Here is a 19,824-nt window from a genome sequence, read left to right on the forward strand (position 1 = left end):
CATTATGTACACAGTGCACTAATACAAAAAGAAATAGTGTCCAAGCCATGATGATACTTGCAGACTTGTAGATTAACATTACTTGCCGTTACCTGCTACATACTTCTCAGATAGGAGAATTGTCTCCGAAGTGCTTGCTTGACTTTAGCACAAGAACAAGGAACATATACCAGGGCTGAATGCAAATCTGCTGTTCCTTCTCATACTGGTGTAGGGTGTACACAAAAGCGAATGAACACCACAAAACACGCACTTATAATACAATGACAAATGGACTGCAAGTACTAGTTAAGCATAAATATGTCATCGTGTAACAAACAGGGTGTCTACCAAGTTGACATTTCCAAATTCGCTGAGTTTTCCAGGTTTTCCCTGAGTGCCTTTGCGAAATTCCGAGTGATGCAGAACTATATTTTATGTCAAGACGGGCTGAAACCATATCGCCCAATGCTGTCACTCTCAAGTAAGCATATGAAAAAAATTTAAAAAAAACTACTCAATCCAATTTGAATACTTAGGAGTAGTGTGTATGTTATACAAGAAGAGAATTGAAGGGAGGGGTTAGTAAAATGCACAGCAAATAAAATGTTTTCGAAAAAATTGCAAATGGAGTCAGACATTCTCAAATACGAATAAAAAGGAGATGCATACAGAAGCAAATATTTTCGAATGTGAGCTATTTCTATCAACTGATAGCAAGCTCAGTGGTATGAGGCCCGAACTTTGTCACAATTGAGATTCTCTATGAACAGCTCGTAAGTCAACCTCAATTGTCCTGACATACTCTCAGCCCGCAGATGACGCCTCAGTGTTGTGGTTCACTGCTTTAAAGAGTTTATTTTGGTTTGGATGAGGGACACCTGCACCTCAGCATCAGCCAACACTATTTTTTTTTAGCTCCTTCCAAACGGTGGCAGCACGCTTCCTTTCTCGATCATTCCTCAAGGCGTAGGTCCTTTCTGTTCTTGTCCTCCTTCCGCCACTCGTTCGCCCCACGGACCATTTGAAGCATCTTTTTGGTCAGTTGCACAGTGCACGTCCAATTTTTCAGACTCCCTAGGGGTCGCAAAAATGTCCGAAAAATCGGCCAGTTGGAAAAAATAAATGCATGTCATTTACTGCCCTCAGGGGCTCAAACCACCACAGGCACATCCAAAAACGCTCTGAAGGCCTGTCAGTAGACGTATTAGGCATATGGGTGCTCGGACTGCAACAGGAAATACCGGGTGCATGCGTGTATAATTAAGAAATACATACTGTGTCCCATGGCAATAGCCCCTTTCCACGCTTGTTGTTCCACTGCAATACTTTTGTGTATGCTTCACCAAGTAACATTTCTGTACAAAGGCGAAACTAACTTTCAGGAACCGGCATTGTGGGACGCGCCGTGCTTCCCAAGCTTCTAAGCCAATCGTGAGGACCACAAAGGCAGAGTTCGTGCCATTCCTGACAGCAGAGAATTATTTCAATAAAAAACACGGCACCCAATGACAAGCTTCATAGCAAATGTCGAAGCAGCTAGACCTAGCATTGCCACAGTGGTGGCTACGGCTGCCAGTGGATCTACATGCAAGAGCGCCAGTTCGAGGCGGCGGGGTAATCAAAATGGCAGCGGTGTGGCTTTGATTAGTGCCATTTCAGACCTGCGGTCATGGCAAAACATTCTGAAAATCGGACGGCGAAGAGTTCTTGCGTCCGAAATTTCGGATGTTCTGATACACCGGCTCTATGGGGTACGTGGTGGTGCCGCGAAGCCGTCCAAATTATCAGGAATCCGGAAAGTCGGTCTTTGACTATACACTGGCAACTCCTCCAGCCGACGACAGGGCGTCAAAGACAATTTACTACAATTCCTGTCTGTTACTCGAGCCAGCATTACAGCGACTTTCGACCCTTTCAATAATACTACAGCTAATTTTCCCGATAGATGCACAAATTCCCCGAGTTTTCCCCAAGTTTTTCCAGACTACTCAAAATCCCCGAGAATTCCGTTTTCCCAGTTAGTAGGCACCCTGAACAAATACAGTATGAACTGGGGAAAGCTAGTAAGGATGCAGAGCAAAATGTAACTATACTACTAATGCTACATGAGAGACACCATATGATAAATTCAGCACTTTCAATTAGAGACTGCAGAAAACCACTGAGAGTGCCAAAAGACTGCAATTATCCTAACAGTGTGGTGCCACTTGCTCTGTTTCCTTATTAATCGTTTTAACCAGCACCTGTTAGAGCATGCATATGTATAGACCAAATCCAAGGTTAACATACCTGCAAAACATCATTGGGATCAATGGGGTTGAAATCAGGCGTATCGCCAGTTGGAGTGTGTGTAAAGCCATGGGGCAGATCAGTACTAGCCAGTGCATGATAGAAATAGTTCTGGAAAGATAGTTTTTTTTCCCTCCTTATAAAAACAAGCAGATACAGCTGTCACTTCATTTTTCTAACATTGGACAAAGCATTAAATTATGGGATTTTACATGCCAAAACCAAGATATGATTACGAGGCACACCGTAGTGGGGGACTCCGGAAATTTGGACCACCTGGGCTTCTTTAACGTGCACCTAAACCATGGGTGTACATGGGTGTTTTCGCATTTCGCCCCCATCGAAATGTGGCCGCCGTGGTCAGGATTCGATCTCACGACCTTGTGCTTAGCAGCCCAACACCATAGCCACTAAGCAACCACAGCGGGTAAAACATTAATTGGACAAAGCATTACCACAACAGCAAGCCTGAGCAAAATTTTTCACTACCCAAGAGGTGCAGCCTGCCAAGAAGCCTGAAACAATATTTACAACTGTGTGCGAATGCAATGATTTGAAAGGAGTGATCTTTACATACACATATTAAGACCCAATTTTCAGTGTTCCACATAGATCCTGTTATTTAAAAACAAACTTAAAGGACCACATCTCTGCGGGCCACAGTGACATCTCCTGGCACATTTTTCTTTCCTTTACCCATTTTACATAGAAAGCAGTGGGCGATGTCACTACAATGTATGTGCTCATTGATTTCCTGCGCAACTTTCAATGCAGTACTCTTTACATGAAAATGTAATATTCTCTTTATAACAGTGTACAAATACATATTAATTTGACTCTGAAGAATAAAGTAGCTATAGAAAGGTGCTTAGAAACCTATACCACGACAGTGCATGCTTCCATATTGCCATTCGTCTGTCACAGGCATCTTCCCTTCAGGATGATCGATTGCAGACTCTCAAGTTTCTCTTGCACATTGAAAACATGGTCGCTTCACTGCAGTTTTATCGAATTTATCGACATTTGAGCCCTCGAAGAGCTCTTCGCTGTATGTATGCCGATACTGGCTCTTCTTTAGAACTGTGTACAACATTTAATATGGGCTAGTACGGGCAAACACACTGAAATGCATGCAGCATTATGGGAGAGGCTGTGCAATGGGTCAAACTGGTGCGTCCAATGGTGGCATGGCTACCACGGTTTGTTGCATCCATAGGCACCGACTACGGGGGGGGGGGGGGGGGGGGTTCCGGGGCCTGAGCCCCCTCCAGAGTTCTCCGAAAGGGGGGCGCTGACCCCCCCCCCCCTCCGGGCGATGTCAAAAACGACACCCCCCCCCCCCTGAAGTGTCATTACCAGAGTTTTGTCACCCAAATCATTTGCGGTTTCTTTTGACTTGCCTCTACCTTTTCACCTAAAATTTTATTGGGGCTAATAGCTTACTGCATCATTCTTGGCATGAACATGCACGACTTCTAATTCACAATTTCACTTTATTTCTTCAAATTCTGACAGTAGGATGACAAGCACATTAGATGCATCAGTGACAGCTGCCTCATCCGTATTTTCTCACTTCAACATTGTTTTAAATTTCCACTGTAAACACCATGCACACACACAGCATATTTAAATACATACACAGGACAAAGTTTATTGTATTTTTCAAAGAGGAGAAGGTAGCCAATTAACAATTATTCCTAAATGTATGAACAGCTTATGCCTAAGGAATGAATATGGTGCTGTATGTTCACCTCGCTTCAAATTGCTTTGTGTGCTTTCTTGACCCTGAAAAAACCTGCAGATTTCACTGACCCCTTCAGCAGAGTCTTTTATCAATGGCGAGCGAAATGCACGTGAATGATATGTGTTTCAGTATTACTTCTCTTTCCAGTAAGCAATGCTAATGACTCATGAAAAAAAAAGGAGAAACTCTTCCAATAAGTCAACATTTATTAGGGATGGAAACATTGTCACTGGCACGCAGAGGTCAAATATGTACAGGGTGTCCCAATTAACTATGATGTACAAATATTTTTTAAAAAAGTGCAACTGCATTGCTCAACGAAAACCTACTGCATAGTGCTTCCAGTACAGTGGGGTAGCCGCCAGTAATTTTTTCGTTACTGGGATTTATTTAAGCAATTGTAAATAATTATCTAACTCGAAAGGTACTATCCTAATTATAGAAGTGTCAATGAGGCATTTGTAGGCACAGCCAAGGGACATATAACTGCGGTATTTTCCGTGACATCTTAATTGCGTACAGATTTTTTTAGCCTGATAAATAAACCACGCGAAATATAAAAAATGCCACGTGATTGCACTCCTACCCGCATCATAAAGCAGCGCCCTCGAACAGGCTTGATCTGAGTTAGCCAGAATGAAATAAAGCAAACAAAGAAAAACATCGTGATCAAGCTATAGTGCCTTATCTGCCGCACCTCAGCTGAAGTAACACGTCACATTTGGTGTTAGTTGGAAACGAGCTGTGATAGCGGTTGTCTTAGCGTAGATAAAATGCACGGATGATGTCTTTTTTTTTTTTGCCACAAAACTTATCACCACGAGATAGCGAATTAATGTGAGTGCAAAGGATTAAAGGTGCGTTTTGTTTCTATCCAGCCACCACGTCTTCCTCTAATGAGCAGAAAGAAAAGACGATCTTTGCCTTGGGAGTTGCGAATGCAACAAGAGGAAGGCCGCAAATACTATGTCAGTCATGGAAGTGTGGCGGTAGACCAAATGCATCGACTATCATCAGAAATTATGAAAACCTGATACAAACTGGCTGCTTCCAAAAACAGCGGTGGAGGACTTAATCTTTAAGTCATAGCCTACACATGGATGTTCTTGCATTTATGGCTTCAAACCCTCATACTAGCGTGCACGACGTGGCCGCCCGTGTACCAATTTCCAAGTCATCAGTTTGGAAGATTCTAAATCACTCAGTCTTTCACTTCTTTCACTTCTTTATCTTCCAAACACCAACGTTTGGAAGATAGAGACCTACAGAATCGTCTAGATTTCTTGAACTGGGTCCTCATAAAAGCCGATGAGTCACCGGACTTCTTGAGCAACATTATATGCACAGATGAAACCAATTTTTGTGGAAACAGCCAGGTAAGGTTGCATAATGCGCACTATTGGAATTACTCCAATCCACACTGCGTAAAGCACACTCAGCCCCAATACCAGTGGTCGTTCAATGTGTGGTGCAGAATTTGCGCCAGTGCTATAATCGGTCCCATCTTCTTCGATCACACGCTGACTGGACAGCGTTACATGGATGAAATCCTTGACGGAGAGGTGGGCGAGTTTCTCAGCGAAGTCCCGCTGTAACGTCTTCCACTTGCATGGTATCGCCAGCACGCAGCAGCAGCCGAGCATGAAACTGGCTGGATGCGATTTTTCATGCGCAATATATTGGAAGGCACGGGCTTGTAAATTGGCCAGCTAGGTCACCTGACCTCTCTCCACTCGATTTCTTTCTTTCGGATTATGTGAAAGATGGTGTTTACATGATCGAGACGGCGATGTCAGGTGAGCCAAGGCAAGGATAACGGATGTCTGCCGTAGAATTCCAGCATCGGTCATCAAGAACGCCACTTAAGATGTGATAAAGCAGACTCAGTACTGTGTTGCTGCAGAAGGACACTTATTCGAACATGTTCTCTAGGCGGCAGCTGGTGTTCAACAGCATTTACGAATTCACAGATAATAAGGGCCACTGAAATCTGATGTTTTCTTTTTCTGTTTTTTGTGCATACATCCCGATTGCGAATTCAGATCATTTAGAAGTGGTACATTTATTTCCTTGAACACATTGGTTTTGCCTTTCTCTACACGAGGGTCGCTTCCCTGTCTATTTCGGTGTTACTTTTTGCCACGAACCTGGTTTCACAGCACATATATACTTTAATGAAAAATAAAACCGTCGCTTTAACTTGGCTTTGGTACGAAGTAAGTTTCTGGCACAAAATATAGCTGCGTGCACACCCTTTCGATGTGGTGCGAGCAGAGTCGGGATTTTGAAACAGTCTGGACCTAGTCCATTGTTTTTCGCCTTTTGTGCGTGGTCAGAGTGGCGCTTTAGCCACATTATCAAGGGCCTTTTGTTATCAATGTGATCAGTTGGCCTTAAGAGACTGATAATAAGTGTGACGTAGAAATGAAAGAAAGGAATAGCTGCAAAGCCGCGAAACCTGCTGTTGGGGCTCCTTCTGTATAATTATCAAAGTGATGCGCTGTCTCTTTCTTCGGGTTTGAGAGAGACAAAGCATTTGCTTTCAATCAGCTTATTTGAGGGTGCTACTTTATGATGTGGGTGGGAGCAAAATCACATGGTATTTTTTCATATTTCGTAAAGTTTCTTTACCAGTTGGAAAAATCAGTCTGCAATTAGTAAGTAGCTGAAAATACCGCAGTTAGATGTCCCTTGGCTGCGCCTGCAAATGCCTTATTGATACTTTGATAATTAGGACAGTACTTCACGAGTTAGACAAATAATTAGAACTACCTAATGAAACCTCAGTAATGAAAACATTGCAGGCGGCTACTCCACTGTACTGAAAACCATATGCACTAGGTTTTCTTTGAGTAACACAGTTGCTCTTTTTTAAAGACTTGGTGCATGATAGTTGAGACACCCTGTATAAGTCATTCAATAACCGAAATGAGGCCAAGCAGGATTCACTCTAGATCAAAATCAACAGCAGTCATGCACAGCAGGGCTTATGCTCAGGCTCACAGTAAAACAAAAAAATAGTGAGAGAAAGAAAGAGGGTGCAGTTTCTCCGGAAAGGCGAAGCAGCATTAGTGATAGCGAAGTATACAACAATTCAACGAAGGAAGATTACACCTTCGAGAGATGCCAGATGCTTGGTGGTGCAAAAAGACTACGGCTGAGGTGTGTGCGTGTATGTGTGTGGAGTTCGGAAAGCTGGTTGGGCCTGAGCCTCCCCCCTCCTCCCCCCCCCCTCCTTCAGGAAAAATGAAAACTTTCCGCCTATGGTCACAGCCCCTTTAAATGTCACATGCTCCCCGTAATTACATATAGAATAGTCTGCACCACAGGTGAACAAAGATATGCACCAAGTTTTTTGCTGCTCTTGAAAACACTGTCCCTGTCCTTTTGTTCCATGTGTTCAGATGTGCCAAGAGGTTGTGCTAACCAGAGTAAAAATATTAACGTCAATAAACTACACATGTTAATGCAATTTTCCTCATTGCAGGACCTTTCAAGTCACATGAAATCTGCAAATTGACAAGGAACAGTACACAGTTGAAGGTGCTTTTTGGAAACTGCACCTCTTAACACAGCAAGAATGCACTTGGCAGGACCCATGGAGTGGGAAAAAGAGAAGCTGATGATGCCAATGCAAAAATATGTAGCCATTGGTTACTATGAGGCTAACAACAATCACCAACCGATTTTCCTGACACAGAAACTTTACAGATGCTTGCTCCACATTGTTGCTTTGGCAAAATATGCAAGATTTGCATTCTTTTGATATCAGTTTTTCCACATGTGAACAAACATAAAAAATGAATATTATAGGGGTGATTACAACAATTAGTCTAAAAAATCAGGCATTCTGTGATATAATTGTAAAACTTGACAAGTATGCACATGCTGTCTGTGAGATTCATGGGTTCATGGAGCAAATGTGCAACAAATATGCAGGAATAAGGGCGAACAGTGACAACACAATGACACAAGGATAACTTGCATAGGGCTTGCTAACCAGACATGTCACCTTGCCTGTCCTACTTGCCAAAGGATGGTGCTGCAGCCATTGTGCATCTGCTATCGCGTGCACACTGGATATCTTTTTCAGATTGTGGGGGGTCGTTCAAGGTTTTACGTACATTTGTTGAGGCAGCACTGGTGTGGGGGAGTCTTCACAAGATCATGTGGAAGTATAAATGTATTGAACAGCCAAAGACACATGACTACAATTTACCATAACTCAGATAGGCGAAATCAAAAATCACTGGAGTCTGGAGCTTTTTAAAACATTTTCCTTACACTATTCAGTCAATGAATATGCTCCGCTGAATTTTAAAACAAACTCACTGCTAATAATTTTCACATTTAATGATGAAATACCACACATAAACATGTCATAAGGGCAATAAGGTATCGTGAAGGACCAAGACGCAGGAAAAATGGCAATGACGGCTGTTGCAAGGACTCTTTAATAGTCAACTATACTTTGTATCCAAAAAATATTAGTTATGCTAGTTACCAGTTAAGTTCTGCTGCTTGCCCTTGCTTTGGCGCGTGACAAACTGGTGGAGGTGCAGGGTAATCTAATCCATGCACCAATCCCTCCGAGCAGCAGGAGCTCCAGCCCCATACCAGTGTTTACGCCTGTACACTGCGCCAGCAGAAGGATCCGTGGACAAGCCCCAGAGTTTGGACTACTCCCAGCGAAAATGGCAGCTCCAACCACCCCGCACCTCCACCAGTTTGTTACGCGCCAAGGTAAGAGTAAGCAGCACAACAGCAGCCAGACACGAAGGAACAGTTCTCCAGCTGGTGTGAGATGTTTGTCTTCGTCATCTTCATCTTTGCCGTTTTTGCTGGGCACGTTATGCTGACCATTTGCTGGCTCAAAACACCAGATGGCAATATGTTAATGAGTATACTACAACAGTATTGCTCAAATTATAGCCTTACAGGCAAAATGGCAAGCTCCTGACACTGAATGGACCCAACGAGGCTAATAACACAACAAATGAAAATGCCAACTCTGAATTGCACAGAAAACTGCACAGAATACATGTCTTATTCGACACATGGAATATTTCAAGCACTGAAAATTCAGAATTTGTGACTATGACTGCCACCTGTATAAAAAAGATGGTTTTGGTTCAGGTTATTTCCGTACCCCATGAATGCTGCCACCATTGAAGCAAAGTACAAAGCAAAGAGAATGCTCACTTTGCCAGAACCAGCTTACCTTAGTGTTTGGGAGTTCAAAGGGATTTAGCGTCTCAGCCTGCAAAAAAGAAAACAAACCAAGGAATTATCAAGTGGCAGAGCTTCCAGTACATTCTAGCTCTATGAATTATATTTCCAACCTTTTCATTTCCCACAAATAACTGCACTAGCACTTGTGCGTCAGTCTGTATAGGATGCCCAAAATGTGAAGGCTAGGCCCATTGACAAAGGGGATATACTATTTTACCTGCACTAATTCTCGTAACAGCAGTTTCAAATATGCTTAATAATTTTAAAAACAAGCAGATGTAGTCATCATTGAAGGAATTTATACTAACTTTAGTACGTTTTGTCATAATAATGCACTTCCAGCAGGGTGCAGGCCCAAATGGCAGTGACTGAGGGTTACTAAGCTTTAGTCAGCTGCATGCCTCCGGCACTCAAGGCAAGGCATGGCAAGCAAGGAGGGAGAAGCTATCTGTCCCTCCCAGTGCTCACCTCACACACAGTTTTCCTTTCCTGCCATCTCATTTTCTACCCAACATAATGACGTGAAATTTCATGTCATTATGTTCAGTCATTCTTGCATGATGTGCATATAAAGAAATTTAATGCTGATACACATTACAGGCAGGCAGGAGACTTCTTGAGTGTTTTTCATATTCACAGTCTACAAACTGCTAATATTTTTACCATATTTATTTATTTTATTTATTTATACATACTGCAGCGCAATTTGCGCTATAGCAGGAGTGGGTTAAGAAAATGTACAGAAAATTCATTGGAGTATACAGCAGTAAACACAAGTGAACACTTTTAAAGAGCACAGATGAAAAGGAAAATACACAAAAATACATGTGAACACTTTTACAAAAGAGCACTGGTGAAAGAATACACAAGTTATACAAATGCTGCCAGGCATACCCATGCCTGATTATGCCCATACCCATACCCATGATTATGCATCTGGGATGGCGGTTGCAAAAATTTGGGATGAGTATGAGCGAATGGATTCAGGTAATGAATTCCAGTCTTCGATTGAGTGGGGAAAGAAGCTGAATTTGAACATGTTAGTACGTGCGTAGTAGGGTATTGAGTTTAGGTCATGATGTCTTCTTGTTGATGATCCCGGCGTGAAGTTAATGTAATTATCATTTGAGAGCCTAACTAAAGAATTTTTGTATTCCATATAGTTAAGAGTGTGTATACAATAGCATTAAAAAATTTTTGCACTTGCTATTGCTTTATTCGTGCTCAGGTTTCGCAAGAAGAACACAATTCTTGGTCTGCATTGTTCAATGAAGCATTTGGCATACCTGCTTGGCTGGTTCATACAGGAAAAAATTTTAATCTATTGTCATATGCACACCTTGCCATCAGAGGAGCGAGCTGCTTCAACGACATGGACTGGTTTGCAGCCTGCTGTGTGGACAAACCAGGCAAACAACAATACCCAAGTACTACATTCAACAGCATAGTCCAAACAAATGCAGTCTTATTGTAAAATTTGATGGAAATAATAAAGCAGCAAGTGCAAACTCAAAACTTTGTTAGAACAAGAAGGTAGATATAATCATGTACATACTGCAGACCACTTGAGAGTTTAAGCAAGGTAGGCAATATTACAGAAGCAAGCAAGAACAGCAATGTACATATTAAAAAGGCATTGGAATGGTAACACCTGGGATGCAAGCACCAGAGCACATGTGCATGCAGGATATTTACAAGGTGATTACCTGCTAAGAGAGGAAAAGGTTAGTAAACCTCAGTACTGCCAGCAGCTAAGTGCAAATCTTTGAAGCCTTTCAAATACAGCAACTTTAGAATACTTGATCAGGAACCAAATGGGGCATTCGTGCATGCCATTTGATGCTCTCTAATTTTACCAGTGCCCACATGGCAGTTTCATACTTTGCTTTGTCAGTCCAAGCCTTTTATGTCAGCAGTTCTCAACTTTCCAGCTACAATGACACCCCTTCACTTGGCCACAGGTATTTCAGGGACCCCTTTGGTTAAGTACAATCCTTTTACACAATATCAAGCATATAAACATACTGCATTAGGGTCATAATATCTAAAAAGTACATTTTTAGGCTGCTAGGGTCGTAAATTAACTGTTTAATCCATCAATCACAAAATTTATTTTTGCTGTAAACAATACTATGTTGCTGTGAAAATAGGTGGCCAAAGAAAAAACCTGTACTTGCGCAGCCTGACTAAGCTGTAGCCACCTATGAAGCAGCAATGACAAGATGATTTGCATTACAGTTCAGTAATACAAACACATAACTACTTACAAAAACAATTGTACAATATGAGTATTATGGGTAGTTACAAAAACAATTATATGATATGCATATGACAACGTACAATTGCACATATGAGCAGTTGTAGAAGTGATTATAAAAATGAGTAAAAAAGGTTTTTGTTACTATTGGTCAGAACGTCAACAGTTTTCCTGTCTAGCTAATGTGTCATTCTAATTTGTAATCAGTGCCTGTGGTGTCACTTGCAAGGATCAAGACCTCTGATGTTGCATTCATAGCAAAACTGCAGCACACACACAGAACGAAGGACAATTGTACATGCAGCAGTCAGTTGAAGACAGTCACAACCACAAATCAGCATCTACAATACAAATTTGAAGCACACTGCCAATCTCTGAGGAGCAGTGTTCTTCATCAATGCTGCAGTGGCTATAACCACTACTGAAACTCAGTGTTGGCTCAGAAATTACCACTTAAAAGGAACTTCCCATTTCGCTAGATTCTCACCCCTCCTACCATCATTTCAGAGTTTAAAATTTGAAACATGTTTAAATAGTTATAGTAAATGTCGGCCAAATCCCCACACACTACCAGCCACAACTAAGAAGTATACCGAGCTCGTGAGGTATTTGAGAACACAGCTTTGAATCACCATAGACCATCACCAGTTTCATTCTGTCTGTTTAGGCGCTTAACTTTGTCTTCACCAATGCCTCTGTCACCTATCCAGCACATTTACTCCAAGGTATAAGTTTCCAGTCTGGCACAGGAGATATCCCAAGTTCCTCAAGTCTCCTCAAGTTGTCTGTAAAAGCTTTTTACCTGGAGGACCCCCAACTTATGCACTGGAAATAAAGTGGTTTAATTTGGTAAGTGATACACTGTCCTAGTCACCTATGTGCAGGTCACCGCAACTTCAAAAGTTCAGCAGCCAGGCTTTTTGTGCACAATGCCATTATGCGCCACTCACTCCTAAGTAATAAATTTGCTTGCTCCCACAAGGCCCGAGTGACACAAGAGTACCTGGCTGTGAATTTCTGCAACCACATCACCCTCAATGTGGTGTTGTAATTCCCAATATAAGCTGGCTACACTGCTACATATAAGGAGACTAACAAAGAGCCACCCCATGTTAAAAACTCGCTCAATGCTGCTTTTGTGAAACCACTGCCCAACCATCAACACGCACTATCTGATCCGAGCATGCAGACATTGTCAAAGCTAGATTTAGTCAGTAATTGAGGCTGAAGATGGTTTTATCCAACAGTCCTAGAAACAGTAGTAAAAGAGACAATGAAAAATTTTGGAAGGAATATTTTGCTTCTTGTCACACATATTGCTGCTATTTTTGAAGTTGTACTTTTTTCCAACTTGTTGAGTAGCTTTTCTGCCAAAAAATGTTGCACATTCCAAATTTAAACAGTTTTCTTGGAGAATGCTGGAGTTATTATAATTTGCCACAAGAGTGAAGTTAAAGCGAGCAACAGCTCTTAAATATAAGCTGTGGTGATGGGGAACATTGCAGCATTTAGCCGGGGCATTCCACTCATGCACTCAAACAAAATTACACCCTTTGGGTTGTATCTTGCCACACAACAATAGACGTCATCTGTCTTGCCCGCATTTCCTTTCTTTAATGCTGCAAGCCAGGCACTTCCCAGTAACGAATGGCATGCGCGCTATCAGCATGACATAGCATTCCCGACAGGAAAGTAGCGGGCACGGCGTTTCAAGAAAGGAAACACAATTAAGGCAGATGACGATTATTATTGTGTGGCAGATATACACCCCAAAGGGTGTACCTTTGTCTGAAAGTGTGTGGGTACCAGATCATTGCACATGTGCACATTACAATTCTGTTTCACAACTTATATTACAACTTTCCCAGCCTGCATAATAAGACTTTTTCCCCTCCATTACATACCTCTTGGCAGCTGCTTAACTCCTCATCTGTTCAATGTGTATTCAGCAAAAATGTAGCCTTTAATTAATCACTGCTACCTGCTGCCACTGGAAAATAGAACAGACTCCTAGACAACATTGTGTGCAACACCTGATAATTTAAAGAACTAGTGACTAATAATTACAAGTGTTAATGTGCAGTAAGTTTTTCTTTGCTGTTAATATAGCTCAATTTATAGTTGAAATTGTGAATTACAGTCGTTATGTACTACTTGTCCACAGGGTAGACCATAGTGTTGCTATGAAATAATACATTTACATATGTTGTTCATTATTATTATTATCTTTTGCTCGGTGTCTGTTGTCATACTTGTAACTTTTTGCCTTATTGTCTTGTGCTTCTAATTTTGCAAATATATATTTGCGTTTGCTCTCCCCTTATGTAATACATGTCCCACTGGGGCCACTAAAGGGTCCCTCACCAGCCCACAGAGCTAATTCAAGGCGATATGCTGGAAGTTGTAAAGTGCCCTCTAAGGAGTATTCTACCACAAGAATTTTTTCAAATCAGTTAATTAATAGTAGAGACAGAAATATTTGAAGTGCCACGAACACATGATTTCAGGAAGCGAGCGTCATCACCAACATAGACACTCTCTCCACTTATCCCATCTAGCCTCCACAAGCGAAATTCCCTCGCTGTGTCCTCTCATACCGGAGCCAGAGGATCGCGTGACAAATATATCAGAGTTTAGCACAGCGGACAATTTTGCATGCCAATTTTGCATGACAATTTTGCATGACAATTTTGCATGACAATTTTGCATGACAATTTTGCTCACAAGAACACCTGATTAGCAGTATCACGAGCAATCCTGAGCACCGAGGCAGGCGCGACTATGAAAAAGCATGATCACGGCATTGGAACATAGTAGAAAATGACAGTTTCGTTCTCTGCGGGCGCAAATGAATGATTTGGGAACAAGCAGATGAAATGGAAGTACATCTCTCTTGCTACAGTAGGAAGTAAAGCAAAAACACACGGACATTCAGTTTCTATGTTTTATTATTTCTCTAAACTTTAATTCATCTGCTGAAGCAAGAGATTAAAGAAATAACTGATGTAGCCTAGAATAATTCTCGAAGTCGCATGTCACTATGAGTGACATCACAGCACTACAATGCACATAGACGCACTTGTGCGATTGACGTCTGCTGTCTGGCTGGGAGCATCGTGCCCGCAAGGAGAAGGGCAAACAGTGTTTGGTTTAAAATTTAAGCTCTTTCCAAAGTAGGTAGGGATGTAATACTTAGCAGACACGATCGTTTCCACACATTGTATGCACTGCACTTGTCAGTTCAAGATAGCCAGACCTGATGAGGGGCCCTTTAAGTGTAAATGAATGAATTAATTAATGAACTGCAGTTGGTTTACAGTCAAAAGTTCCAATTACTAGAAATTACCTTCGTACAACAGATTATTTGCAACTAATTTTCCCTCAAAAACACAAGAGTCCTGAGAGCAGTTTGCAAAGCTGATGAACTAGCACTGTCAGTTTACAGATAATTGCAGACAAACTAATCTTGCCTAATCCACTACAGTGGAGGTGTGTACAATTGTTCCTGCAAACTTAATGCCTTCCAATGTGGCTTTGCATTTAGCAGCATCATTGAGGCACATTCTTGGAACTTTTGCAATAATTTTCAAAGTGATCAGTGGCTTCTCCAGCCTTTTGCGCAGAAAGCTATTCCAGAGAGTACCAAAAAGCATAGACCCCTCCATGGCCCTGAATCTCTTCCAAGACAAAGCCAAATAATAAATGACCCACTTGGGCCATTTTTATAACTTCTTTTACTGCTGAAATAGTTGAGTTCACTACATTTGCGATGTACATGCAGCAAGTCTCAGAGATGAAGTACCAGACCTGATGTGTTCAGCGAGATGTCAAATATGGCCTCACTGCATGGAACAAGATGGGCCAATATAGCAGTAGCAGTAATGTACCCACCAGGTACATACACAAGACTACACCATTTAAAGAAACTTCACATAATATGATGGGGAGAAATTATTGGCCTAGGTGCTCAACTGTGAATATTCCCCAACAATGCAGTATGGAGAGCTGCACTTCCAAGTCAAGTAATAACTAGCACCCGAAGTTTCATTTGCGTCTTTTGAGTTTGCCAAAATAGATCTGGAAAACACCACAGGAGAAGCAAACACTGGCAAAATACCCTTTTGAGTTCCATCAGTGAGATGCTATTTGCTGACACTGATGCACAATGCATACATTTGTGAATGAGAATTATTTGCATGTTTGTATAATACAGTATTAAAGGGACCCTAAAACGATTTTGACAATTTTCTACAAACGTACCGAGTCGTTAGAGTAGGTCCTTCTGATCATTAATTGAGACATCTAAGCGCTCCGCGTAAAGCATGTAATTTATTATAAGGTTTTAAAAATTAACATCGCTGCCGATCGCAGCCCACTGCTCGGCGGAATTTTAAGCCGCACCTACCCATATGACCGACATCACCTATATGACGTCAGTGGGGCGAGCTATCCGATTGGCTGACCAAGGCGCGTGATCGATAATTTTTCCAACCTTATGGTAAACAAATGATGTTCGTAATAGTTGCAATGTTAGTTAGGTTGTTTTTATAAAAAGTAAGTAACATAAAGAGAATGCACAAGAACAATTTTTCAGTACACATAAGCACTTCTGGCACACAGCAAGTGTCGTCTGCTTGTGTTACAATGTGCTCCGTCTTTGACGAGAGCTCTGCCGTCAGTGTCGGTTTGTCTTTTTGAGAGCGCTATGATTCGACTTTGTTGCACTGTGGACTGCAAACGTAGCGACTGGCAATATGTCAAGCTGCGACATCGTGTCCCTCTGCAACCCAGTAGACAAGCGGACTGGCTGCAGCGCATCGGACTGCTGCTACCCGATCGGCGCCAGGATTTATGCGATTGCGGCCGTCACTTTACACGGGAAGATTACTAATGCAATAGCGTTTCGCGAGTCCGGTATTAGGGTAAACACAAGCGCAAGGGGACAGGGCCTGGCTGTGTGCCCTTGTGTGTCGTTTCAGGGGATGAACAGAAGCGCAAATGTGAATGGTCTGCACGGTGCAGCCACCTGGTGGCATAGAGCTCAACCACACACAGTAGCAGTAACAAAATGTATTCTTCTTTGCTGCTGGTGTAAATTTTTAGCAGGAGTGTAATCGTTAACACATTGTTTTTGTAAATGTTTAAAATGTTTTACACTTGGTCAGAGCAATATTAGCTCTTTGGCTGGTTAAGCTCTGCGCCATGGGTGGCTGGACCGTGGAGACCGATCAGGCAGCTCACGTACGTCTACGCTAAAGTTCCTTCATCAACTTCAGTTTATGCCTCCACCGTTTTATCGAAATGTTCAGCTAGTGTGTGATTACCGGAATACCAGACACATTCGGCGCTACAACAGAATGCTCGCAATGCACGCTGCTTCAAAAGCTCTCGCTTGGAGTTGACGGCCAAGCAGCTAGCGGAGAGGTTTCGCGCGGGTGGGGGCGGGCTCCAAAACAACCGGAAGTGGACGATGTGACGTCGCATCGTGACGCAGAACCAGTGAAGGCAGAGTTTAGCCCCGATCGCTCGGCGAACGAGTTGAGGAGGAAAAGCATGGCTAGGGAGGAGAGTAACTTGTAATCGCTTGTAGCTTTAATACGTAATGCTTCACTTAAATTGTGGTGCGAATGTTCTACTTAAGCTGTACCCTACACGTCTACAAAATTTATCCGAACCGTTTCAGGGGCCCTTTAATCATTAAAACTAAACATTGTGACTGGCTTTAACAGACTTGACTATCTTGCTTCTTTATTTTTTAATTTTTTTCAGGATACTTCTCAATTTAAGCCCAAAAGGCTATTGAAATTAGTCGCACAGAGATTGAGAGAAAAAAATTCAGAGCCATTGCACTTTGTGAAGGTGGATGGCCAGTGGAGCTGTATATATGGTGATAAATATGTTGATGAATATGTTGACTGAAAATAAGATACATACCACAATAAATTTCGTTTTTTCACAATTTTTTGTAGTTTTATTACATTGCATACTGAATGCTTTTTTTAAATTTTTAGCCTTCTTTTGTTAGCTTTCTTGGATTTATTATTTGGATCAATGTAATGGTGATGGAAATAAATCATTATATTATTATTATTATTATCACTAAGGAGTCTATTGCTTTATGATTGCTATGATATATGGCCAGTGGCTCTGTGGCGACACTGGAAAGGTTCTTGGCCAATGTGAGGTGTATACATGACCGATGACGCATCGTGGGCACACTGATGCTTGTGTAACATTAAATGTCAAACATTTCCAAGAGAACGCCACGAACCACTTTCCATATGGCCGAGATACATCTATGTTGAAATCACCTGCAGTTACGATGGGAGTGGACTCGGGTGATGCAACCAAAGGTGCATACACTTCGCATTTGTGGCACGATCTTCGTCCGTATTACGTGCCGCCCGCCGTCCTGCCACGCACATTCCCGCTTCTGTTTACAACTGTGTTCTTCATAGGCGCACTGTTCTTCCGCAGTCCTCACCGCACACAGCCTAACCATTGAATAGAGCCCATGATCTCACATTGCAATCCATACTAAATGGTGTCTATCCTGGTTTTACTTTTTTTATTACAATATTTTTTATGACAATATGTTTTGACACTTCCCGCGAATAAATGCAGCTAGGACATAGCCAACGATATGCTTTTGCTTTATGCTTCAGCTCTCTTATAGCTCTGGGGTGGCAGCCATCCTTTTTGTCTACTCACACAAACCAAAAGAACCTAACGTATAACAACTCCGCTGTAATATGAACCAAAGTTATTTTTTTTTGCAAGATTTACTTTTTCTTTACCAACTACAATACCAGGTGACCTCGTGGCCTATGTTTGAAGTGCAAAAAACACTCACATCCTGTAGTATGCGGCGTAGCTTGAGGAGCATAGTCTTGAGTCCATTGAGGTCCTGGCACACTGACCGGTATGAAGATGAGTCTAACTTCACACCACCATCATCACACTCTTGCATCACCACCTGACGAGGAGGACGCAGAGGCAAGCTGACAGTGCGCGGACGTGCTTCAGCTGCTGTAGCACTGGATGGCGTTTTCAGAGGCCACCGAGATGCAAGTGAGTCAGAAGCTCGACGCAAGGCGGCCCCTTCACTGCAAAGGAAATGGTCGGCTGAATGCTCGAGTCTCCAGTATTTACAGCACACATTCTTTTCAGATGGAGGCAGCAAAGGAGGCCCCGCATTCCTTGTCCCCCTTTGTCAAGATGTGACTAAGGATGTCACTTTATCACAAAGGATATAAATTACAAAAATGAAATATTTTATTGTCTTTACTCAGTTTTAGCTCTGTCATTTGATGCCTTTATTTTTAACACAATCGCAGATACAGTTAACACGTCTCCACTCAAGACAGGAGATTATATACAAATATGCCATTTTACATACAGTGCAAAACTACTTTGAAGATGGTGTAAGTTTTTTAAGCCATAGTTGTTACAACTGCACCAGCCATAACAACCAAAGAAGAGAATAGTGTATATTTGTAGCCACCTTATGTTGCAGCTGTAGTTATCAAGTGTATCCTCAGTGTGCAATCTCAAAATAGACATTTTATATACACTACGAGCTTTTATATCAACCACAAAAAGTGGCACTTATTTCTTACATTATGCTCAATAATAAAAGATGTTACCTGTGATCACTGTCAAAAACAACAGTTCTATCTTCTTCAAGAAAAAATAATAAATATGTTGCATGCTAGCACATTGACCACTTCCTGGATCAAGAAGTAATATTATAGAAATGATATCTTACTCCGAGTGATTACTGTCCCACGAGTTCCTCTTTTCTGCTTGTGAAGCAACAGATGGACGTGCCACCCTTCTCAGTTGTGCTCCAGCATATTTAACAGCAGGACTGGATGCACTGCAATACACACATGCACAAGATCCCCCCAGGATCTAAGAGTGCAACAGAAAAACAAAGTATCTGCAAAGTAAATTGTATGGGAAACCTGTAAAGATTATTAAAAACTTTTCTTCTTCTATCTGTAGATAAGAGTCAAGTAAGGGCATGAAAAAAAAAATTGCCACACGATACATACAGTCTTATATTTCCCAAGCAAGGTTCAGTTGTGTGAACATTCAAAATTACATAATAAATGCTTCCAATTCCATTTGAAGTACTAGATTTGACAAATTTATATAAAGCTTTCTAAAATATTTGATTTTGCCTGAACATACCAGAATACTATGAACCTTGGAGGCTGCCCACAATGAAAATGCATACCTGCCAATTCATGGGTAAACTTTTAAGATTCATAAATTTCCCATGGACATGACTTCACAGCATGCATTATGTTTTAAA

General features: G+C 41.7%; 1 protein-coding gene across 10 annotated transcripts in view; it reads right to left on the reverse strand.

The window, feature by feature from the left end:
* The window catches only part of LOC135907699 (uncharacterized), a 232,016-nt gene that overhangs the window by 185,137 nt on the left and 27,055 nt on the right, over nucleotides 1-19,824 (reverse strand). For 9 of the 10 annotated variants that reach the window (XR_010566091.1, XM_070524573.1, XM_070524566.1 and 6 more), the window contains exons 3-6: nucleotides 19,273-19,383; nucleotides 18,358-18,610; nucleotides 9,237-9,275; nucleotides 2,272-2,382 (exon numbers count right to left, since the gene is read on the reverse strand). Coding sequence is in view for 9 of the 10 variants with exons in the window: in XM_070524573.1 (XP_070380674.1) it covers nucleotides 2,272-2,382; nucleotides 9,237-9,275; nucleotides 18,358-18,610; nucleotides 19,273-19,383 (514 nt within the window). In the remaining variant the exon portion in view is untranslated. The remainder of the gene's footprint in view (nucleotides 1-2,271; nucleotides 2,383-9,236; nucleotides 9,276-18,357; nucleotides 18,611-19,272; nucleotides 19,384-19,824) is intronic. The other variant, XM_070524577.1, reaches the window with a different exon arrangement.

Source organism: Dermacentor albipictus, chromosome 1, assembly GCF_038994185.2.
Source record: "Dermacentor albipictus isolate Rhodes 1998 colony chromosome 1, USDA_Dalb.pri_finalv2, whole genome shotgun sequence".
NCBI lineage: Eukaryota > Metazoa > Arthropoda > Arachnida > Ixodida > Ixodidae > Dermacentor > Dermacentor albipictus.